At 41.0% G+C, this 26,277-nt stretch overlaps 1 protein-coding gene across 1 annotated transcript in view; it reads right to left on the bottom strand.

Moving 5' to 3' along the window:
* The window catches only part of sgcd (sarcoglycan, delta (dystrophin-associated glycoprotein)), a 107,842-nt gene extending 83,723 nt beyond the window's left edge, over positions 1-24,119 (bottom strand). Inside the window, exons 1-2 of the mRNA XM_076102427.1 lie at positions 23,637-24,119; positions 3,734-3,919 (exon numbers count right to left, since the gene is read on the bottom strand). Coding sequence (XP_075958542.1) covers positions 3,734-3,919; positions 23,637-23,639 — 189 coding nt within the window. The 5' untranslated portion in view covers positions 23,640-24,119. The remainder of the gene's footprint in view (positions 1-3,733; positions 3,920-23,636) is intronic.
* Between the last annotated feature and the right edge of the window lie 2,158 nt (positions 24,120-26,277).

Genomic DNA, 26,277 nt, shown 5'->3' with positions numbered 1-26,277 from the left:
GGCCTCCAGAGCCCTTGGTGCTGGCAGACACAGACACCTCCCCGCATGGCGTGCTTTGTGAGCGCACTAAAAAAACTATTTTGCAAAGAAATCCTGCACGCGTGCAAACGAATCCCTTCTGCTGCTACAACTTCATCCTTGGGATGAACAGTGTGCGTGTCATTGTCATATTTACATCAATATTTTAAAAACTCTTGAAATTTGAGCGCATGCAGATTTGTGTACACACATATGTATACAGTACTGAGACCGTGGTAAGATTTGACAACACATGTTAAACTTGCTCGAGGTCAATGACTTTTTATGGCACATAAACTTTTAAACAGATTGTACAGTTTGTGCATGTAGACTCGCATCGTCCCACAAACACCAACACTGCATTCTCCCTAATGTCCACTTCCATATTCATTGTGCACACATGCCTCTGTAATTGCAGTTGGTGTACAGTAAATATTTAATCTCTTGTACCTCTAACATCCCTCATCTCCAACGCTCCTCCTCCAACTCACTCAAACCAAGACACTCTGAGCTGATACAGATTGTTACATCAGATAAAAGTGGAAGTGCATTTGTTCTATGACACGGATGAGTGATGGACGCGAAAAAACTCTAAAAGATATCTGCAAGCTTGAGTTTAGTCAGTTATTTTTTCTCTTCTTAAATGTGCCAGTCTTCATTCAATGTCCAACAATAAATAGGCCAATATTTAAGAACCTGAGGAACAGCAGCAACCGTGATCTGATTTGAAACTGAATGGAAACCAATGTGAGAGGACAGAAAAACAAGGTGAACCTGTGTCCTGCCAATCACTGCAAGACAGTCACCTGGGGGAGGATGGTGCAACAAGCTTCCTTTTCAAACTTATCCACCTCATTTCAAAATGTTTTTCTTATTCCGTAATCTGCAGGGAGACGCATTAAAAACATTACAACCGAGTGCAGCGCTCTGTCACAACATACAGCTCATCATCGGAGAAACTGCTCTCTGATTTATGTAGATCTCATATTAAAGCCCCACTGTGCAGCAGACCTCATGCATTATTCACAGCAGCGGCCATATGTGTGTGTTTGTATGTGCTTTATAAATGTGTGTGTGTGTGTGTGTGTGTGCGCCGTACTCTGTAGCATCTGTATCTGACTCATCGCAGGCACAGAGGATTACTAGCACAGAGAGAGACAGAGCGCAGAGCAGACAGATAGGGACAGTAAGAGAAAGTAAATCTGAAACGAGGCAGTAAAACAGAGATAATCTCACAGGGTTCTGGAAAGACAGTAGTACTGCAGACGTGGATGGGGAGTGGCATAATTCGATCATCACAAACATCTTTTTTATTGTTCACATACCTAACCTGATTAAACTGACTGTATCCCCAGTTCATAAAACCACAAACATCTGGGGCCTGACGGATAAAAGATGTACCAAGACAACAAAAAACAAAGACATGATTGGCCATGTCCAACACAGAAAGTGATATTTCCAAAATAAAAGTTGTGGGAACACATACCTCAGTGTACACATGGTTTTAAAGAGAGAACTGAGAGTGACAGTCATTGGGTATGACTATTTGCAGTTTGCACATATGACTATCAAAAGCACAATGCTTAACTTATTTTATTGACATTGAAAGCAGCATTCTATTTCCCTGTCCATGTTGTTTTTATTCATCTCCTTTGCAAAGTTAATTTTTAATATTAACGCTATGAATTACGTCCCTGATGTTTGCTGATAACAAGGCAATTGTGTACATGCATATTTCTTTCTTTGTGATTGCAGAGATTTGAACCTACTGAGCACAACGTTTCACGCGTTTGGCCCCCGGTGTCAGTATGTCTTCAGTGTCAAACAGGAAATTAAGTTGTTGTACATTCGATTTTGTTGCGATAACAATCTGACGAAGAGTTGGTCGTGCAAAAAAACAACAACCAGCAACTAAAAGGTTATCAGCATGAAAAGAAAAGAACAAGACGCTGTTAATGGAACTGCTGTGGCAATACAACTCTGCAACGATAACTATGAATCAATAAGGGAGACAAAATATATAAACACCTATTCAAGTCTGTGGTCCCGAGTTAAAATGGTTCATATGTGAGCTGTTTTGTTTTGGTGTACAGCGGCAGTAGCATGGTGTAGCGGAGAGGAGCAGGGCGACAGCTTCAGAGTCGAGGCTGTATCCCTCCGTTCTGGTTCACTTAGACTAAATGCACCCCAGATGGGGAGAACAAAAGGTGTTTGATTTTGTTTTTTTCACAAGACAGAGATGAGCAGTGAACGAGAAGCAAAGAAAGAATGCAGCTGGAAACAATGAAGATTGTAAATGAGTTTAAGTTTGATCAATAAAGTGATGCAGAGTATAAAGCCAGGTCCTTTACTTGGCAGTACTGTATTGTCTCAATGGGCACATGTCACACATGATTCGTCATGTGGATACCCAACCCCCAAATTCACAGTTCACGCATTGATTACAACTAGGAAAGTGCACTCAGTAGAGTGCAGATCTCCGCCAGATGTGTCTGCAACGATCACTGCTTTGATGTTTGACTGAATGAGGATTCAGGAATCAGGATTGTATCTGCTTCTTCTGTTTGGCGTAACCACAAACTGAAGTGTTTTAGTTCAAGTATGTGGTCAAGATATGTGGTATACAAATACGACTCCAAACTAAAGCAGTTGTTTATCACTTGCGGCCCCTTCCATTTGGTTAAGAGGAGTGAGTCAGCAGTCAATGATGGTATAAACAGCCAATAAAATATATATTTTTCAGAAACTGTGAATCACCACAACCACGAGAGGTCCTTAAGCATACATTCATGAATGAGCACAAACAATATGGGTCCAGTAGTATGCCAGATTAGCCGTGGACAGACAAATAGGCTGACACACACACACGCCCAAACACATAATCTCCCTCAAGGGTTATGCTTGTCGGACATAATTACATTTCTTAAAAAATATACTGAGCATGATGACTTTTTGAATTATCACAATTTGAATATCATCATTCATAGTCCAGAGGAGGGTATTTTAGACTTAAGATCAATCATAGCTGCATAAAGTCCACAGAAAACTACTAACATGACTCTTTACCTATTGATTTGCATACCGACGACAGACACATTGAAGACACACTGAGGGCATCATCACTCAAACGCCCTACACATTTAGTCAGGCACATGTAGTGTATCTACAATCAGCTACTGGAGCACTGCAGAAACCAACCTGCAAGCACTTGACCACATTACCAACTAGACACAGATGGGCTGTAAGGGGTTGTAAAACGCACAATTCATTCAAACTCAAAAAATAAGCGGCGATGTATGCAGGCGGTCGTCTTGAAGTCGCAGAGTAGCAGTAGAGGGGTTGGAGATACACTCAGCTGGGTTGTCACTAGCAGCAACTACCGCCCAGAAATAGTGAGTAAGGAGTCAGCAGGCAGTCAATGGAAGTATAAAACAGGCAATAAAACGGTGTTTTGAGAAAGTGTGATTCTCTGCAACCACGAGAGGTCCTTGAGCAATCAGTCAGAACTGGCCACCGAAAATATGCAGTTTGCTGCAGCAGAATGCGAGATTAGCCGCGGAGAGACACATAGATGCACATTGACTCACTCACTCACTCACAATCTCATGATCCTCTTGGCAGAGAGAGAGAGAGAGAGAGAGAGACATCAGCGCAGACACACACACACAGATGTTAAGATTCAATGGGGAAAAAAAGATATAAAAGAGTGACTTACTATGGTGAAGTTCATGACTTTGAGGATCCAGATAGTTAGTGCCAAGTTGATCAGGATCAGGATCATCAGCAGCAGGACGAAGAAGTAAAGGCAGCGTTTCCTCCAGCCATATATTCCCACTTTGTACACTTGTGGTTTCTCTGAACTCTGGACATTGTTCCTATGAGTGCACTGTTCTTGGGTCATCTGAGAGGAGACACAGAGAGAAAAAAGGAAGACATTTTAACGGCTGAGGTTATACGAAGTCTCAGTCAAACTCCATCAGTATCTTTGTCTCTAACTTTCTCACATTTTGCATCCTGGTTTGCACTGACTGTGTTAATCAATTATTCAGCTCCATTTGGGCTATTGGGCAGTGAGGGAATCAACACAGATTATTGTATGGTTTGAGATCTTGGAGAGAATTTGTAGAAAGTTAAAGCTGCATTATTTTCATTTATTTGTTTTGCATGCAACATTGACATATGCCATTTTAGAAAACTTATAGCAAACAAGTCTGCAAAGTTGCATGTTTAAACATCCAGTAGACACGGAGCAACAATATTATTTTAGAGTTCTGGTGAATTTAAGTCCACTATTCCTTCTTCCTTTAGCTCCTTGGTCTCCTGAGAGAAATGTATGTCTCTTTAGCTGCTAAATGTCCCACTGTGTTAGCTAGTACTTTCTCTTGTCTGGCTCTAAATGTATTCAGCTATTATTGAAACCATTTGGCCTCCATGGTGAAGCTACCCATGATTGATTGGAGATTTGTGATGCGGCTGTGGAGACTGTGTAGAAAACGACCTTTAAGATAAGAGATGGGGTACATCTGAACATCAGTACAAATAACATGCCGTAAACATTCCTCTCACACACTGCACTCCAATACTGACCAGCCACTCAGTTCAGGCACGATGAAAGACAGTTTAGTTAGCCATCGCATTGATTGATTGCCCCATAAGTGGTCTATAACTCCAATATACCCTCTCTGCCCCATTGATGTGCCGATAGTGCCGATTAATGATGATTCTAATTGTCTGTCTGTGAAGACGTGGAGGCATTGTTCACTTCAAGCTCCATAATAATGGCCTAATAACTCTGTGGAAAAATACAATTTACTGTCCACCGTGCTTTGGAGTGCACGCCTCAGACCACCGAAGCCAATTGTTTTTGACAACCGCACACATTATGCGCTAACTGAAACAAATGGCACAAGACAGGGGCCCGCTGAGAAAGTGCTGAAAGCTACAGAGGAGGATCCAAAGCATCAGTCAGTAAAAAAAACCAAAAAAAAACAGGGAAATCTCATTGTGTACGCTCGGATTTTCATTTTTGTTTGACGTGAGATGCAGAGAGATGAAGAACCATATCTCTGTGATGTCTAGGCTGACAGAAAATAGGGAAATCAGTACTGTGAGAGTAAACTAATAGTAATATGCCTTTGCCAGCCAGTCAAGTTGCAGTTTACACCCATGTCTGTTCAAAATGTCATCACTTAATCATTTTATTGCATTAGACATTTGTGTGAAATTATCATAATTAGCATATTCATTCTTGAGTTAGTTCATCCTTGGGTCCAAGGCGTTCCTGAGATATTGTGTTTACACAAATGGAACGTATGTACAACCAACGGATTGAAGCTCATTAGGGTCTGCTTTAAGCCAAAAGTAACCAAGGCTATTTGATTAGCTCTTTGGCAAAATCCTCATAAAGACCTGCAGCCTGTGAGTGGGGATTAATAACGCAGCTGATCCTGCATCACATTTGATTTTGTTTTCCATCCTCAAGCACCTGCCACAGCAAAGAGCTTCCAAATATGGCTGCCAGTCATGGCAGACACACTGTTCACCCTGGAACAAACCGCTGTCCTGTCCAATCACACATTTGAACAAGATCCAGTTGAGCCGACAGGGCTACTCTGACATTTGTTTACATCAAGGAGTTTTTTTGTTTTTGTTTTTCATGTTTGGTGTGACAAGCTCAGATAACTGACCCTGAAACTAAAACTTAAAAACGATCATGTCAGTGGAATTTGGTAAGCAGATAGCAGCGAGGAGATTCATTTTGAAACAGAGTTTTGGAGAACAGCATTGAATAAATCTCCACATTTCAAAAGCAAAGAGAGGATATATATATGCAACATCAACTGGGTAGTATTTTGTAATTCTAATATATGTATTTTTGACACAGCCTTGGGAAGGTACAGGACAGCTGAATAATCAAGATCTGCTTGTCTGTTTACTAGAATAACTTAATTACTGTAAATTTGCAACAGCTCTTGTTGCATATTTTATCAAAGCAATTCTAGCATTTTGGATGACAGAAGTCAGTCAGCCAGTCAAATGAAATGCAAATGGTAACACAGTTCTTATTTAAAAAATTGATTAATGTTTGATTAAAAATGGCATTTATTGGAATCGATAGTGGTATGTGAAACCCTCAACTAATCTGTTTCAGGAAATTTAAAATAAAGTAAACTAATAAATGTCCTTGACGAAAGGAAAGGGTAAAAAACAGAATACTGCAGAAGCTGCCAAACATCTCCAGGTGTTGTAGAGAAAACAGCATCAGCAGCTTGGCAGGAAGGCAAGACTCACAGTGACACCAACAAAAGTGTCACCTGTTCAGTAGTCAGATGGAGAAGTGTGTGTGCTCAAGCATTCATGTGTAAATGTGTCACTTCTCAGGTAAGCCTTTATACGATCCACACACACACACACACACACACACATAAAGTTTAGTAATAATTTAGTTGTACTTTTCTACACATCCCTATGTGAGCAGAGTACAGGGGTTTGAGCCGTATGGCAGCTACCCTGTTGGAGAGTTGGTTGTGCGCTCTTCCTCAATATGTCATACATCACCGAGATGCAGTAAAATCCATGAGAGATGAAGGCAGTGGAGAAAGGTCAACAGCAGACACTGAACAACAATAACAACAGTGGTGGATAGTTTAAAAAAAAGAAACTATACTGGCGGTGGTGCCATGTTGATAGACCCTTTCACAGCCAACACAATGATAACGTCACAGTGTTAGCTGGAGGCAAAACAAAGCAAACACTGGAGGCAAACAAGAATTACCTCACAATAACGGGCTAAAGTCACATCCAAACTACATCTCGCTGTGTTCTTGACTGTTAGAATCGATTTTGAATGCATAAGTGACGATAAACTGTGATTCAAGGCTCTAGCGAGCAACAATACCAGCAAAGGGTTTCAGAAATGGAAAGAAAATGTTGCTAATAGATCAGCTTAGCCTTCTGCTAACCTTAAGCCGTCACGGCTGCTGCACCACAGCAGGCTACATTATTAGAGATATGTTGCCAATAGGATGTTGGACTTTTTATCCCCCGTTACCAGTGTAGTATAAAAGCATAGTGGAATTAGGAAGCCAACTAGTGGACAGCTGGCTACTTAGCTAGCTTGCTATAACTCTGCCATGCTGTCATGCAGCACTGTTAACAGAAAATAATCTGAACAAAGTTGTCACTTGTCTGGTGAATGAAGCAATGTTCGTTCTTACATTGTGATGGAAGTGTGTGGATGAAGCACGAAGCCATTTAAATTAAATTTACTATCAAACTCACTGCGAGGAGTGAGTTTGATGGTCCCTTTGGTTGATGTCAACTTTCTCAAGTAACTCAGTCCCTGAGAGTTAGTGACCATACATAATGAGAGAAACAAATGTTTTTTTTCAGCCATTGTGAAATAAAAAGCCAACAGACATTGCTGGGCATCCTTAACTAGCGGTTCGGGGAATTAAACGTCCTACCTATGCTCCGCCTACTCATAAATGGCATCATGATTACTAACAGAAATGGGGGCTTTTATGTCTGCTTTTGGTGAAATCAGGTCTCTAGGAAGATATTCTGGCTTCGGCCAAGGATGTTTTATCCCAGAGGTGAACATGCATGGTGTCCTGATGGTCAATGTTTTTCATACAAATATAAATATCTGGTATACTTGCACACCAATATATTAAACAACCATTTTCTGACGTCGTTATTGGCAGGACGGCAGCATTTGTTAGTGCCTTTAAAATCTGTTATTACCGAAGGAACCTGTTCTGGTCTGATTGGTTAAAATAAACCAATGTTGACCGTCTGTAGGAAACAGACAAAAGTAGAACTTATAACACAATAACAAATCGATGATATTTTTCAAAGTTGTATAAATGTATTCTTTTTATGATGTTTCTTATTTCTACACATTTGCTGTATTACATTGTGGATCTAACTTCTCTCACATAACATATACATACATCAAATAAATGCACTGCAATAATGAAATATGACTCGCCTCTCATGTCCTTTCTATAGACAATCCCTCCATGCACAAAGAGTACTGATAGCTTTGCAATAAGCTCTTAGGCTACAGGCTTACTAAGAAAAGAAAATGGTGCTTGGTTACAAGCTAAGTAATGGCCACTCTCATAAGTGTGGAGGTGTGTGTTAAGAAAGCGGAGTTGAAAAGCCAGGAAGGAAATAAATAAGTGGGGAATTGGAGGCAAATCAAATCATTGGTCTTTTGACTCTTTTCCCCTCCACTGCTGCTGTCCAATGGTGCCTCCTGTTCAGCCAACTACTCATTCAGAAAGCCCGAAGGAAGCCCAATGGTCCCAAAACAAAGTCTGTCTCTAATTAGAGGGAGAAATTAGGTTTTACAAAATGTTATTGGTTAATTATGCAGCCAAATAGCCAGGCAGCTCCCCATTAGGACCTTTATAGACAACATGTGGATCAGTACCAGGACCCAACGGCTGCTGCCAATGGATACGCCATTACTTGGGCTCATAAGCCTCCAAATGTATGAAGATACAAAATGGCCGACAGCCAGAGGCAGTTTAATGGCCGTTGCAATGTGTGGGCAAACAGGCTAGTGGAGAAATGTGATCGTCTGACTGGAAAGTTACTAAAGATATCACTGCTAAAGAGGAGAGAACAAGTATTAGCTCTTCTCTTAATGGTTTTAGGGATTATTTGGTTGTACTGCGCTAATAAGCATGTTTCTGTATGTTTCTATACACGACTGTCTCTGCGTCTTTTCACCAAGTGTGTTTTTTGGAATCTTTCTCTGTTTGATGTTTTTAGACGTGTTGGTTTTCTCCTTGTATTGTGCACCCGCCTCAGCCATTAACCAGGACTGGAGAGATCCAGTAGTTACTGTCCTGAATTGCTCCCTACCACTCCTCCATTGCCATTAACTGTCTTGTTTCCTCGTCTGAAGAGCCCCTTGAGCAATTGGTTTTTATTGTATTGTATTTTTTTTCAACCTTTTATTATCGCTCAGCAACAACAACAGAGGGTAGCACTGAAGCAGTGCATGCCAGTGGAGGCAAAGAGCAGAAGGAATCTGATGAAACTGTGGTGAAAACAGCCTCCCCACCAACTACATGTTTATCTTAAGGTTAACCCTTTCAGTAGATGGAGAACGGAACACATTTCTTTAACTTAATATGCATATTTTAACATTCAAATTCTGTTTTTATGCTACTGTAATGGAAATTCCAGGATCTTATGCATTCTCTTAGACTTTATGTCTCTCCAAACAGCAAGTTTTAGTAACTTACACAATGACCAAGAACAGAACAAGAAAAGATGGCCTACATTGTTCTGTGAGATGCAGTTTTGTTCCAGAACAAGATAATGTGTACTCCACAGTATCCAGTGTTGAAAACACTCCTCCTCCTCTGTCCTTTACTCATTTGCGTATGTAATTTATTTATAACTGTGCTGTGAGTCCGGCTGCAGACGTTTGAATTAAACTTACAGAAGGATGAAAGTTGACTTCGTACTTTATTCAATGGAAATTGCCACCACACTACTATTGTACTGCTGCTGCTACTACTACTACTGATAGCAATGTTGTCTTGCTCCCAGATCTTAGCAATTAATTGCCAGTAGGATCAATGGACAAAACTACAAAAGTAAGACGCTGAAATAACCAGACTTGTCCTTTAATGTTTGTGCACCAGAGTCACCGAGATAAATGCTTGTGAATTTATCGCACTCAGTAAATAAAGGCTTCTTTGACCCTTATTCGGAGTGCACCAGCACCTCTGCCTTTTGTCCCACTTTGTTGCCCCTCATTAACACTGAGGCCACATACTCAGCACAGCCCTTCATTGCTGTGTGCTGCAGCTGCTTACTGGGCCATTACAGATGAGACAAGAGTGGCTAATACATTCAGATACTGAAAAAGGTCAGAGAATAACAGTAAACAATTTAATGAGAGCTCCAACCTGTTCAAGATTTGACAAAGCTCCTTTTTCAGAGCAAAAAAAAAAATGACAAAAGAATAAGAAAACATCCAATTTCACTGGTAAATTCTGCCGTACAGGCGTGAGGCCATGCAGGCCCGGGGCCAAGCCTGACTGGATGGCATAATGAACACTTAGACAGCGGAGTAACTTTGGGCTATTTGGTTTTCTTTTTAAACGAACACAGAAAAGCTTTTTTTCTCCTCCTCTCCGTTAGTGGCTTTAGCATGCTTGTCAACGGCAATGTTGAGCACATGATTAGGATAATTTGGCAAAGCCTGTGCTTGTAGGCCCTATGTGTCAGATATGATACTGAACTGTAGATGAGGACAGAGGAACCACATCTTGTGTTGAAAAAAAACATGACGGCTCAGATAGAAAACAATGTTTCCATTTCTGTTAAGTGAATTTCTTTCTTTAAAAAAAGTTGGAGATCTTCCTTTTTGAGTTTGTGAAACTGTACCTCATCATCTGATATTTAGTTCTTGCTCAGTGTTTTGTAAGCTTGCAGCACGTGACACACATCAATCTATCCATCAATCTATAACGTTTGTGCCACAGCTACAAGCAGCTGCTTTGTGTTGTTTAATTACACAAGAAAATGCTATGATTCAATAATTTAGGAAAGACACAATTACACTGACAAATATTAAATAGTGAGTTTACTTTACAGATTATTGGAGATATAGCGTGTAAGAAGAGCATTGGGACTTTAAAATGGCTAAAAAAAACAAAACATTGTTTGGGTTTGTGTGGGAAAGAGATGTAAAGACCAGCACAGTGACAGGGCAGCGGTGAGCGGCTCGCCTTTATCCCAGGAGAGAGACAGTGATGCTAAATTGCCCGTCTCCTTTCCTTGCTCTCTCTTGCTCTCTCTACACCATTCCCTCTTCTTTTTACTTATCTCTCTCTCTCTTTATCTCCCTCCCTCTCTCCCTCACTGTGAGAGGCTAACATCTTAATCATAATTGTGTCACGAACCATAAACACTCATACGCTTGGCTGTGGAAGCAGCCTCGGGGGAAGTAATGGTGCTGAATAATAACAATAACTTTATTTGAAGAGCACTTCTGCGAGAACTTTTCACAGCTTATTTGTGTTTACATGCAATGACGATGGATGAGGCAGCACTTCAACTACAATAACAATCCCATTTTTAAAAAAGCATTTAGAGAGATTTTAGAATTTTGTGAAACATTTTCAACAGTTTTTGCTAATTTCTTGGAACCACAAGTAAACCCATACCCGAGCATGGACTATTTTAGCTTTAGATTTACTGTCACAGTCTTAAATGTCACTTTAGAGAACATCACACACTGAGACTCTTTAATATTGTAAGAGAAATCCATGGGTGCTGCTCTTAATGGGACAACCGGAGTACTTAGATGTTACTGAGACCCAGAAATAATTCAGTCAGGAACTTTCTGCTTGTTTGAGACTAGAAAACTAGAAAGGGTGATGTAGCTCATTGAGAGTGAGTCAGAGTGAGACAGTGGACAGACAGATGAAGTCCAAAACGTGCCTGCTGAACTAATGCTGCACTTCTAATCCAACCCCATGAGAAAGTCTTGAGTAAAAGAAAGCCATGATGTAGTTTGATTCAGTTCAGCCTGTGGAATTATAAAGAATTCAACAGTCCTACAACCAAATGCACAATATGTCTTCTTCTGTCATAGTCTGTTATTTCCCAACAATGCTATACCAACACAGAGAGGAGTTACTCTATACAATTTTTATGTTTCGCTGTCTACCCTTAAATCCTAGTTAACCAAATTTGATTATGCAGCTGCACCACTTTTGGTTTTAAACTGATGAACACTGACATCTGAGAACTAATAGCTTGCTAAAAAAAATTCAGAACACAAAAAAAATCTATATTTATGGACATGGTGAAGAGGAAAATATAAAGTTGTTCTTGCATTTAAAGGTTGCTGTGCAGCAGCTGCCCCTGCAGAGCAATGATAATGTCAAGTCTGTATTTTATGTTGGTTTGTATAAATAAAATTGACTAAAGTCTCAGATGGCTTCACAATCTGTAAAGAATGATAACCTCTGTCCTTACAGCGCTGATTCAAAGAAAGAAAAATAAAGACATGTCACCCGTGTGAAACGAGAAGTCAACAATTTGTCCCGTGGGGTCTGTCCTGAGTAACAGCACTTCTGAAGTTGTTTCAACCCAAAGCACTTTGTTTTCCTAAACCTAACCAAGTAGTTTTGTTGCCTAAACCTAAGTTGTCTCCTGTGAAGACTGAAGTTTCCTTTCAAAATACTGTATACATGTAACGAGTGGAATTTTGACCCGTGTTGCTAGACTTTCGTAGTAAAAAGCAAAATAAGGAAAACACACACAATACATACCTTCATTTCTGCAATAATCTAAAATCCAATTGAACAATCCCATTGGCTTTTTGGTGAGGGAACCAGCGTGATGCCAACTATGAAATATGTGATCCCTGCAGCACACTATAGTAGGTACATATAAATATAAGTTTAAGTGCAAAAATGTTTGATTTGACAGTAAAAAGAGGCATAAGTTGTTTTCTGGTTTCCATAGTGTATCGTAGTTTTAGACGGCAGGAAGGCTATTTCCATGTCTTACTGGAATACAATGAAACTAATGGCTTACTGAGAGGTATGAAAGTTTGCTCAGCTGCTTTTTCATGTATAAGATCAAGCTATATCTGTGTCTAATTCTACTTAGACCTTTGATATAGATTCATACACGTTGCATTGTATATACAAGCTCTTTTTACCTTCCTGATGTAAGGCCTGTGCTGAAATTTGTTGGTTGAGTAAAGACCAGACCCCTCCAGTAAGTCAACTAGTGTTTCAAAGTTATTTTTAACAATCATGTAAGTGGTTCAGACATGTAAAAGCTCCAGGATGCCACTGTATCACAACTAAAACTACATTTGGATGTAGTTGCAGGACGAGGGACAGTTCTGCTCTGTGCTGTTAGATTAAAGTACTGTTGGCACAAACAATTATTTCCAGTTGAGAAGTAGTTGGTTTAGTGCCTCGGCCGCAGTCCTTTCTCAGTGTTCCCTTAGTATTACACAGGGATTGATGGTGATCCAGACAACTTCTACTGGCTTAGATGCCTTTCCGTTAGCGGGATCCCTCTTCTGCCTATTGGACGAGTCTGTGGGGGATTTTTCAGAGGAAGCTTGTAGCTCAACCAGATGGCACACAACTTCGTTTTCCAAAACCACAGTAAATAAATATTAATCTCACAGCCAAAAGCAGCTTCCTGGAAACAAAACCTTGGAAGCACGTCTGTTTTCTTTTGAGCTCAGCAGGGGTGTCGACCAAGCAAAAACAATCTCTCTGGCTTTAAATCAGTATATCTGTATACCCATAATCCCTCAGTGGAGAACATATTTGCAAATGGGGCTATTCGATCATCATCATTGTTTGATGCATTTTTTAAGACAGAAAAGCTAAAAGATCATATTTTTTTTCTTAGGCATTTTGTCCATCCAATTCCAGTAATCATTATAAAATAAGCATTCAGGCTACACCCATAATAATCAACTCTCCTTCCAACTGTCTGTCCAGTGATGACTGAACTGCTGTCTGCCCCTAGGTCCAGATCCCCTGGGGCGCAAAAGTCCCAGGTTCACGGTTTGTCAGTTGGTTTAGTTACTTTTGTTGGGCAATTTGAATCTCTAAAAATTAAATGACTGCATCTTCTAATTAAAATTGTGCTTTATAAAACAATCACAAGCTAATTGACACAGAAAAAAACAAAGGCAAGGTCATTTCATTCCAGCATTCTGGATGCTATGTAGGTTGGTTAGGGTTAGTCATAATCTTGCTTGACATAGTGCTTGCTTCTCCAGGTTGTGCATACGCTTTTTTTTTTTGTCCTATCTGACCCACCTTCCAAAGAGAAGTTTAATTAACTAATCAGCAACTTTGCAGAACAATAAATCCAGCCTGAGGGAACTTTCAGATAACAGGCTGCTACCAATGCATCTGCTGCCAAAGGATGCTGGATTTCTACTTTTTGAATTGGTTGGTGCTAGCAGGGTGCAACTGTGCAGACGCGTCTACCCGCCAGTCCTGTAGCGGACACTGCAGGCTGCTGCAGCTGCTCTAATATCATTGCAAAAAAGGAAAGGGTTTGCAATATGACACAATCAAATAGCAAGTTTAGATAACTAAGATCATAAGCACATTCTTGGCCCGGACTGGATGATTCAATTTACAATCTGATGTTTCTCCAAGATCGTTTTTTAAATTGATACGAATGTTCACTGCGGATGAAGAGCCAACTATTGTCAACTGAGGCGGCAAATAGCCCTCTGCTGCCTTTGGTAAGCGCTCCCCTTTGGCCAATTGAGTGTCTCTGACTAAGAGCTGACTATCAACATACATCATGTGAAAAAGAGAGCTTACTCTCCGATGAAAGAACTGACCTGAGAAGTGTCTGAAATTGTTTTATGATCTTTCCGTTAGACACACTATAGTAACCCTCAACATAGAATATTCTCTAAATTAAGTAGTAACAAAATATGTAATCCAATGAATTCAGAATCAGGACAACTTTATGTCCAGCTGAGAAGACAGAGGAAAAGCCACAGGACACAGTTGCACTATGCAGCATTGCACAACACCGATACAATTTGAACTGTTTAGTTTTCAACTGTCTGCTATCAGTGGCAGCAAAGTAAGACTTGTAAAATTACAGGCGGTCGCTCAATTCACAAACTGAAGAGTGTCTGAGGCGACGGTCTCAAAGTATCGACCAATATTGATTGGTCGATACTTTCCCTGTGACTGCTGTATGAAAACACAATTTACTTATTTTTCAAGTGTGCTCTTTTTGAAGAGCACTTTTATCCAAAGTGCCTCAGAGTGAAACGAGTCCTTTGGTTTGGGCACAAACAAAGAACTCCCTGACCCTGCAGTGCTGCACAGAAACAGGGGAGGAGGAATTCAGTACATGACGAAGGTACCAAGATAGTTTGCAGCAGGGTTGGGCATTCGTGGTCAAATCGTGGTTGCTTTACATCGTCAGTAGGCGATCTGATTGCTAATCTGATTGCTAAGGTGGGGCAGGGTAGGAAGGGCTATGCACGTTAGCAGCAAGCCAGTGCAATGCCAGCACGGACGATTTAGTCTTACAGCGTCAAAGAAAAATCTTGTATTTGGAGACGTTATTGACAGAGCCTTGAAAAAAATCAAACATGTAAGCTTGCTGCAAGCAATACAGTTAAAGTTATGAGAATTCATGTTTAGAAGTGAGTGTGAACACTGTATTTAAAATGTTTGAGCTAAAAAAAAAAAATATATATCAAAAATATCAAAGCTTTATGTTGGCCTGAAAAAAGCAGCGGAGCCGTGAAAAGGGTCCATCGGGATCTCAGGATATCTTAAGACGATGGTGAGATTGTCTGGAGATTTTACCTCCCTGGGTGACCGTCGTTTGAAGTTTCAGTTTAGTTTTAACACTTAGCTAAAACCAGGTTGAGGACTATGACATTCTGACATGGGATTGGTAGTGTGAGGATTTGTCTGCTTACTTTGAAGCTGTGGAGTGCATGTGCTTTGAAAAAGTTGAGTGGGAGAGGATTTAGTCAATCTCCACACCCAAATGTGTTACCTGTTATACTTCCTATCTTGTTAACTCATACACAGGAAAGGAAGGTGTTTCATCCTCCCATGTGTACTGTACACCATTTGTATGGCTGGCATTTAACACAAGGAAGCTTTCTTAAAGCTCGAGTGCGGGGCTTTTACATATAAATTAATGTCTGTTACATTCAAGCCCTTGCCAAACAAGTTCACATCATGCTGATTAAGCCTATTGAAGCCAGGGAAAACTCTCTGTATGTCTCATTGTGGTGTCTGGTGTTTGTGGTGACATCCCAGCATTGGCGTACCTGAAGTGATGGGTATTACAGTAGAGGAATGTTTAAAGTCCAAAAATGGAGGCGATCGATGGCGAGGAGGTGTAGTTCTTCCTTGAGAGAAGGGACTAAGGGCAGACATGGATGTGGCAGTTTTTGACAAGTTCAGAGTGAGACCGGGTTATGCTGACAGATGGTCCCTACTTCAGGGACTTGTGATGAGATTCAACTTTTTTTTGAAGAAATTTGAAGAAATTCCCTCAAGGCTTCACTGAGATAATCGGTTCACAAGAATGGGACAGACGGACGGACGACCCAAAGACATAATGCCTCCAGCCACGGCTATCAGGATGGATCAGAGGTTCAAGAGCACTGAAAACATAAAAAAAAGACAGAAACACACAGAACAAATCATCACAAACATCACCTGTTTTAGAGGATAAACTACCCCCCCCCCCAAAACAACAGTTGCTTGCTCCTAATTGGTGCTAAAACATGACAACCACCTTGCCAATTAACACAACACTGGAACACCCTCTTTAAACTAAACTGTTGCAGCGATCAGCCCCAAAGTCATGTAAACAGCACATTAAAGTCAAAATGCCTGAAATGTTTACTTTTCAGAAAGGTTCCCTGTCATCAGACATTGTTGTCAGTGTACAGGATGTTGGACCTCAACATGATAATTTTATCTGCAGCAGCCCACTTATCTACAGAAATAAAGAGGTGCACCAACAGACGAAATGAGCCCAGAAATATGAGCCACTTAAGTTGAGTTTGAGCTTTTAGAGCCCCTGTTTTTCTTGTCAGCAGGAAGTAAGACTGGAAGAGGAGACGTCAGAGGAAGTGGAAGCCAACTGGCTCAGAAATGTTTGACTCTAGCAAACAGTGAGCAGCAACCTTGTATTTTAGGTTTCAACAAGAACATGTTTACATGCTTGATTTTCCTCATAATGTCTGTCTGACTAAACCTGTATTTGCCCTCTGTCTGAAGCGCTCCGTAGGTATTTTAATGGAACTTAGTTGCTAGCCATGTTTACTTCCTGCCAACTGATGTGACTCACATACACTGCAACCGGAAACAAACTGGGACACATTTAATGTTTACGTCTTATATTTGTGACGTCACAATCATACGTAAAAACTGACGGCTCATTTGAGGGCAGACTTTCTGATGATGGGCTGTGTGTATTTCTCCATAGATTGAGCGTTTCGATGCTTTCACAGTATTCATACAGCACTTAGACCTGCTTTGTAATAACTGAAAGAAAACAATATTATTTATAATGTGGGACCTTTCAGATGGCAGTTCTTGCAAATCACCAAATCACCAAATCAGTGCTTACTGTGTATTAGTAATAATACATGATACTAATTAATTGAAACATTTATGTTCATGCATTGATAGTAAATCTTTCACTCACAATATTTCGGTGAATATTTTTTAAAGCAAAAGTTCTCAAATGTTGAATTCTACAGCTCAAACGTGGACCCAAACCCTGACTTCATGTTCGCACTGTGAGCATCCCCATTAGCAGATTGAAACCGGCAGCACAGGCCCCGTTTCCATCAAACACACATCCATCTGGGTGTCAGCAACCAATCAGACCTTTTCAGTTCTTGTTATTTGTCTCATGAACAAAAATTTTTGTCGGGAGAGTGAAAAAAATAAAAAAGAAGAAGAGGAGAAGTTGTTTGCAAACATTAAACTTTCAAGTTTTAACATATTGGAGCGCCTCAATAATGAGGACGGGAGGGCCTGATGGGGGCCTTTTAGAGAGATTTTGTTTTGTTAAATACATGATTTCAGTGTTTCACATGTGTGGTTCCAATCACAGAACTCACACTGTGCACAATCAGCAAGGTAATAAAATAGGTATTTATGTAAATGTGAAATCAACTTTTATTGTGACGCATTCACACAGCGCAACTGGGGACTTAAACTGGCGGTCCTCCGGTTCCCTGAGGACTGTGAAAGCAGATGAAGCCCCCTTGAAACACACTGAATGACTGTGTTATATTGTAAACAGAAATGAGGAAAAGGTGCCAAAAAAACAAATTTCCAACTTTCAGCATCTATTTACTCCCTTTTGTATTTTATTTTTGGAGGCCTCGCTGTATGTTTGAAACCATGAAACACTGATTGACAAGCGGGATATAATTATATTTGTCCCTCAGTCTTGCCGAGGTCTGAGGAGGCTGTAATGATTTGAAAAGACAGCAGGCTCTGCCAGTCCGCCGCAGTAAGAACGTTCCCTCTTAATTGACCTAGAAAAGAAATGCTAAGAGGACTGTAATGGATGGACCCCCAGGTGTCCAGTGGGTTTTACAGACGGCACTCATTAAACGGCGAGTAAAAATACAGAAAGGGAATCAAATATATCACGGATGTAATTGTGGCATCTCTGCGCCTGTTGTTCTTTTCAAATTGCTCTGCTTTTGAGGGTTTAGGCATTATTTACCCTGCAGCGAAAAATCCACGAACAACGGGGATGGGGGTCATAATTTCCATGGAAATGACTCGACAGCCACGCCAAGCGAACGTGGGAAGAGGTTGGATGGGCGCAACTCGATTCCAGCTTCAAAGTCCAATCCTCAAATTATCACTCACTCAGCAAATCCCCCCCCCTCTTCGCTCCCCTCCTGTCTCACTTTCCCCCCTCTTTTCACCTCCTCATCTCACTCATCTGCCTCGCAATTTCCGTTTCAGTAATGCGGATTAATGTGGTAAAAGATAGCACACAGATGTAAATATTTCATGTTTTAACACACAAAGGCTCTGCCAATGTTCTATGAGGTGAGAAATGCATTCATCTTGTGTTTGATGGCCTTTACACACTGGGGGTGTAACAAATAAACAATACGAAGACAACAAATAGGGCTTTAATTGTGAAACAGGATCTGGTCTTAGCTGCCTTTGTCAAGACGGAAAGGAGTAATAAAGTGTTTCCATCTTGGTTCGAACAACAGAGCCTCTGTGGTGTTGTTTTATAACCATAAGCACAACTACACCCGGTTCACACAATATGATTGGTTGATGTCTTTATCCGTGGCGCGAAAGCTCGAACAAATTAACCTCATTTCATCACCTCATAATATTCACGTTTGTGTGAAAGTGTTCATGATAAAAACTGTTTGTAAAAATGCAACAACAAGCTCTTTCTTGAGTTAGATGAGGATATGTACCCTTGTATCTGTATGAACAATAAATAGTCCAATACACATGGTAGCTTCATATTCACCATATAGACATGAGTAGCATCACTCTTCTCATCTCACGGAACAAAAAACAACAAAAAAAAGGTGCATTAACTGTTTCTTTTCTTGCCAATTTCTGGCAATCAGTAAGTTGATCAACAGTTTGACACAGTTTGACAAGGCAGGTCTCTGTGGCAACACTGCCATTCAGACACTGTGTTTGTCCCTTATCAACAAGCAAAGATGTCCGTCAATTTCCAGTAGCACCGAAATGAAAAGGTCTGATGAGTCATTCTTCACAATTTTCCAGACTTGGGTGGTTTTATGTTTGCAGAAAACTCAAGTATGAGTCCTCAAGGCAAGTTTCCAGCTGTTAAATATAGTGCTGTCTATAGGCAGCCATACTGCTAAAACAATGTTCTGAAGATGAACGGTGTCTTTGATCAGAGTCACAGAGGGTCTGTTTCATAGCCAGAGGTACTGTATCGAACTCTGCAGACAGCTATCGTATGGTTTGGCTAGAAACAAACTGCAAAGTCTGTCATTTATATTCCACTCCAACATCGTGTGCCTGCAATTCTCAAAGTCTGAGCAACTGAAAAACTGACTAATACTAATGCTAATGTAGCGGGCAGAAGTCACCACAACAAGCTACATTCAAATAGTTCATGTGTGTTACATTTAATACCACTTACTTACAAGTGTAATACATATTAAATATGATAATAAAAAAGGAGGCAGTACTCTTAAGCCGCAGCCTGCATTTGGGGTATAAATAATTAAACAGAAACATTACATACAAAACTAACTCTACTACCTGTCAGACTGTACAAACCACCAGTTTTCATGGCTGTTTGAGCCTTTTTGGCCCGACACAACAACTACATCATGCGTTCCTACATCCATGAAAGTAACAATACCGAGTCATAAGTACATACCTCTATTAATTGGGGGCATGATGAATAAACCACACAAAAATGCTAAATACTGGCCTGCAAATATTAAACTGTAGGTCTAGAGCTTTTATTGTGAAAGGTAAGAGCAGAAAGTGTGTGCTGCCTTTTTCGAGGTTGAAATGACTAAATCTCAGTACGGACTCAGGAGCTTCTGCGTTGTTGTTTGATGAATATAGTTAACTTAACCCTTTCAGCACAACTTGATTGGTTGATCTTATTGGTTCCTCACTTATTCGCGGTGCCAAAGCTCAGAAAAATCGATCTTGTTCCAAAAAAACAAATATGTCGCAAAGAATGTATTAACGTGTGCATTCACCGCAAGTATTAAAGTAAATGATGGGTTACTGACAGCTGTATGTGACCTATTCTCGGGTGAAAACATTTTTACTTTAAAAAAGAACGCCCTGTTGCAATAGCACATTTTGATTTTACAGTGTCGATATAAATTAATAAAAAAATGATGTGAAGCCGATCAAAGCAACGCTACTTCAGTCATAATTAAACAGTATTTCTCGTGCTAATTGGCAGCGCTTGCATAACGTACACTTGAGGATATGATTATTTTTTGTTAAATTGGAAAGAAATGCTTTCAATTAGCTCCGGTTATCCTTTGTCTCCCTCGTGAACAACAGAATATTGAGTTATAACGTACTGGTCTGATGAGTGTACAGTTGATATTCTTGTTGCATTGATTTAAACAAGGACACTTGACGTCATTCTCAACTGGCACTTCTCAAATTACAGGCTGCAGACTTCAGATCTCCAGGGATTTACTGAACTGAAGGAGAAGCTTTTCAATATGTAGGAAGCAAAACGGAAGGTTGGAAATGCCAAAAGTGCTAGCATCCAGGCAAAACCAATATCTTAAAATAACACAATCTGTGGAATGGAGGCACAGCACTTTAATTATTTTGTGTTTTTGTTTTTTTACTACTATCAGCAACTCATCTGAGGCTTCTTCACATTGTTCTCTTTGCATTCTACTTATGAAAGCATTTACTTATTCTTGTTCACTGTAAGGTTTGAATTTGTGGTCGACATAAAATCACAGTGAAAATATTTTTCGCAGCCTGCTTCTCTGAAAATACAATTTTTTGTCAAAATTGGAATAATGAGCCTCGACTACAATCTATGACATTCACTTTAAACACGTTTAAAGTCGGACTCCTGCGGGTATTTCAACTGTCTGCAAAACAGCGCTGCTTGTAAATATATGTTGATTCTATCCGAGTGAGTGTCGTCTTGACTCTGGTTAGAGGCAGCAGCAGACAGACAGTTAACAGCCCATGAAGAGACAGAGACAGAGAGCCGGGGCTGGGAGGTCAGCGCATATTTGCAGCTCTGACTCTGCTCCCGATATAACTGTGCGTTGAGCGACAGCTGCTGTGTGTCCTGAAGCAGGTGGGCTGTTACATGCCTGAGTCACAGTGGGAGGGAATGGGCTCAGGAGTTTGCTGGTGGAGAGGCTTCTTCAGACAAATGAAATCAATGTAGAAAACAAGTGCAGAGACCCAAAACGGCTGCTGGCTGTCGGTAAGACACAGCGGTTGCTGCTAATTTCCTTCATCACTTCCTGCCAATCTTTGTTTCTCGTGGAAGAGAAGCTTCTGGTCGTACCAATTTCCCACAAAACTGGGAAAACACCAACTACAAGTACTGATGTGGCAGGGAAAGGTGATGTTGTGATGGAACAGTACACAGCTTTGCCTTTTATGTGAGCTCCAAATAGAAACACTCAGTAAAAAAAACAAAAAAAAAAATCAAACTTCAATTACTCCTGTAGAAATAAGCAACGTATCCTCACACAACAGTTCGTATGATGAAACCACTTGGTCAGGTTTAAGAAACATATTGTTTGTTTTAAAATAACTACAGAAGTGACGTTACTGAAGTACGCAAGTTAGGTGACAAATAAATCAACGTTGACTTCTCGTTTCACATGAGGAATAAACAGCGCTCTCCTGGGTGTAAGATCGCCGCTTGTTGGGAGTTCGGTGCTTCACCCAGAAGATACCAGGAACTCCCTGCTTACACAGCATGAAGTTCTGATTTGTAACTTTCAGCGAGAAGGACTGTTTACTGAGCTTGAGATGCAAAAGTCTGTTGCATGTCAATAAGTGTTATCAAGCGTGGGCAACTTCTGTCTCGTCACACTCACGGAGGTCTGCAGAAAATTGAAATAATGAGACCTTTGCAGAAGCTGAGGCAGCAATTTTGAGTTTGAAAAGTCTTCTGGAAAAGGCACCACTCATTGGCTTTCTGTCTGGATATAAACAAGTTCTCACTTGTGCAATCATGAAAAAAAAAGTAATTGAACTCTAGATCACACTTGTTTAAGCTATTAAAGCAAAGGCGGGTGCTTGAAAGTGCACAAACCAAAGGATGCTGACCTCGGCAGGTTTTGCATTGTGGAACCAGACAGAAGCAGTAGCTATAGTCAGGCAAAGACAGAAATGTTCATACTGCTCAAATGGATGAACAGTGGATTCAGCTGCAGGAGTCTGTTGTGAATCCAAGCTGACCGCAGCCACGGTTCAAATCAAACATGTATCCAGAGCTACTGTATACATTTGACTCTGACATAAATCACCAAACTCTGCACTCAAGAAGTCGGCTTGGAGTTGAATGATATGGCGTCTGCACACAGAAACTACAAACACTATCAGTAACTTTGAAAAGAAAATGCAGAGTTACTTTCATCATTAGTCAGACCTTAAAGACTTGCAGATTTCATGCAAAGACTGCAACTTGAACTCAAGGACTTGAGACTCGAGCTGGGGGAAAACCTCATTTCTTTCTTTATTTTTTGATATAGACTGAAATCGAAAACAACCGTCTGGTATAATCTGTAATGTTGTAGACTTATTTTTTGATCAGATGGTTTCTCTTGTGTGGTTCCTTGTGTCGAGACACAATGTAAAAATAATTGTACTTAGTGAGCTACACAGAGACTGGGTTTTAAAAACACCAAGACACGCGCGCCCCTTCACCCCAACTGAGCCAGCTACTCACCCCTCCCTCCCAGAGCAGACCCAGAGTCAGTGTTGAGGCATGCGCCTCCTCCTCCTCTACAGTGGAACCCTGACAGTAGGCTGCAGTCTGTCCACACTTATTTATAGCAGCTTGTTCCCCAGTGGAACAAAGTAATTGAAACCAAATGTGTTGCCGGGACTGATATGGGGAAGTTGGGCGGTCGGCACACCCGCCCCTCTCCTCCCTCTCTCTCTCTGTACACAACGATTGTAGAAAAGGGGGGCGGATTTAGTGCGAGCAGCGTTGGAAATCACTTTTCTTGCAATTTCATTTTCTGAACAAAAAAGAAAAGAAAGTTCCCGAGCTGCATTTCTTCCCAACTTCTCGCTTCACGACAAATACATTCATTTAACTGCTTCAGTCTCGGGGGTTCTGGATTTGTAAAGTGGTTATAATATTATTTTTTTCCCGGGCTGGTGAACACAAAGTGGGAAAGAGAGAAAAAAATAAATGCTTGGAGAAACGAGCAAATTGCAAACTAAAAATAAAGAGTTGCAGCTTTAATTTGGTCAACTCTCTGAAGGAATCATTCTGCAGCACTCAGAGCTCTGCCCACCTCCTTCCCCGCCCACCACAGCCACATTTAATGAGCGCTCCAAACAAGGCAGTGAGACCAAACTTACCATGTTTCTTTCTCTTTTTTCCTCCCCGTTTCCTCTTTATTCCTCTCTTTACTTCCTCTGTTTCTCTCAGTCCTGGCCTCCCGGTAAACTCTGCTCAGTCAGGCGTGTGTCAGGCAGATAGAAATTGGATTTAGTTGCTGCTAAGAAGCTGCATGAGGCCTTCACTGACCAAAGTCAAAGTCAGGCAGCCACCTCTGTCTTTCTTCCCCTCCCCTTCCCCGCTGCCTTGCTCTCTTGTCAGCTTTTCCAATAACAAACTGCTCCCCGCCTCTTTTGGCCAAATCCCTGAGCTGTGAGCTGTTTCCTGGACGCGTGGTGGACTCCTGTGACCCCGGCTGTCTCCCTCCTTTTTTTTTTTTAAGGCTCTGCTGTGAATAGTCTTGTTGCTCCAGCCCGCAGTCTCTCTGAGTTGCAGCCCTGCCTTCCTGCCAGATTTAGAACCAGAGAGACATGTGGCCTTCTGGTTTGAAGTTTAAAGAGGCGGGACTTGCCTGCGAGTGTTGTGTTGTCAGGACGACCCCTCCTTTTCCAGCAGTCTGAGCCCTGCCCCTCCTCTGTCATTATTTAGGATCATGTTTTTAATAAATGTTTAATTTATAAATATGGACAACTTGGTGAGTTTGACATTTTGAAAGCATGGTTTGTATCAGACGTGTGCGTCAATGTGTGTGTGTGCCTCTTCCTGCTAATGAATACACTTCCATTTATCTTAAGCCATTATGCTTAAAAGAAGCCAAGTAAGTTCATGTGACATAAATGGAGGTGGCAGACCAGAAAAGGCTTTTATATGTCATTCCTGGTCATATATGAGTCATTTAGAAAGGCACTCTCTAAAAAGCTGCTGTGTTTTGTTGCTTAGGTATGACAATGCGTTGTCTCAGCTGCTTTCAGCTAATCAGACTTGTCCACTCCAGCAGAACACATGGACCTTCTGGATAATTAAAAGAGGAACACTCCTCCTTGTACCCGACAATTCCACAGGCTCACTGCAGTCTGTAAGCAGTACATCCCTCCCTTGCTTGGTTTCAAGTTACAAGTCAAGACCAATCTTTAAGTCTCAAGTGAGTCAAGTCTCAAATCTGGATGTCTTCGATTTAAATGAGAATCAATCCATTCATTGTAATTAAAAGAATAACAATAGACCTCTTGTTGTTGACTTCAAAGTGCCACATTTCTCACGGTCAATCTTTCAGAATGTTTCAGAAGCAGGTGTATATAATAATTGAATCAATACCCCCTAACCTCTATAATATGTCGTGTTGAACTTTCAACACTTTCAGGTTTTTGACATTAAGGCCTTGTGCACCTTCAAGGCCACAAGGCTGAGAGTTATACTGGTGAAAGTAAGTATGCTTCCAAAATAGACTCAGTTGCGAGTTTATTCGGTACAATTAATGTCACACAGGATTATATAATCACGTTTTCATTGTTTTTGTAGCGTTTGTTTTTTATTGAAACTGATTTAGAGAGATCTTCTTTCAACTTTATGAGCTGAAGTTTGTGCTGCTGTTCGAATATTTAGTTGAACCTCTACTATTGTATGCACATGTTGCTGTCAGTCTGTATACTTCAGCAACCTGTTTTGTGAAGCTTAAGTGAACTGGACTATGTAAGAGCATGCATGTGTGAGTGCACGTGCATGAGTGCACGTGCATGACCGTCAGCATGTGAGCTCAAGAGAGAGAGAAAGAAGCGATTTAGAGAATGCAAATTCCTCTCCTCCACTTTAACATTCTGTGGCCTGACATCGAGGGAGGAAAAAAGCCTCACAAAGCTTCTCCTACAAAGCTCCACTTTCTTTTCTCTCCCCTCTTGCCTCCCCTCTTGCCTCCCCTCCATCTCTCACACAGCCACACTGATCCCATTCTCCCTGCCTGCTTGTTTGTAGTGAGACTGATTTTGTAGGTTAGGGGAATACTTCACGCTTTGATGTTACATCCAGCGGTTTTCACAGCGCTGCGCCTTTGATAAGAAAAAGCAAGGTGCTTTATTACCAAAAGAGGTTAAAAACCCCTTTATGTGCCCATAAAACAGGCTAAGCTGCAGATATGTCCGCGCCCCAAATCCACCGACGTTTTTGGAGCCTGGTAATTTCAGCTTTTGTTTTTCCATATAACTCGCACACAAGTCGTGGTGAGATTGCTGCCACTCTCTCACTAGCAGCAGTGGCTAGAACAAAAAAAAAGGATAATAGCAATCATTGTCTAACAAGTGAGGCGAGTCCTGAATCTTAAGTGGGCAGCCGGCACAACGGCTGCAGACACCAGGGGAAACTCTCCGTTGTTCCCCGGGCTGTGGCTGGAGCTCCACTTGATGATGTATTAATCAATAAATAAAAGGGGAAATCCCTAATAGGCCTCTGGTATAGAGAGGAGGAGCACAGCGATGCTCAGTCTCATAATGAAGATGTAGTGTACGCAAATACGTGAGGGGGGGTGAGGCGCCGAAGAAGATCTACAGGCACAGGCAGATTTTTAAACAGGAGCTTAAAAGAAGATGAAGAAAGGAAAGGAGATGGAGTTGGAGGAGAGAGCTGTTGTGGATGCAGAGGAAAAAAGACTAACTTTCTCTACTCTCTAAAAAGACTCACTGTTTGAGTTAAATGTCAGTGGGCGGAGTGTTAAACTTGTTGGAAATGTGC

Source organism: Anarhichas minor, unplaced genomic scaffold (assembly GCF_050575085.1).
Source record: "Anarhichas minor isolate MPS153535 unplaced genomic scaffold, ASM5057508v1 ptg000027l, whole genome shotgun sequence".
Classification (NCBI taxonomy): Eukaryota; Metazoa; Chordata; class Actinopteri; order Perciformes; family Anarhichadidae; genus Anarhichas; species Anarhichas minor.
The sequence above is the reverse complement of the archived record's forward strand: the minus strand, read 5'-3'. Positions and strand labels throughout refer to the sequence as shown.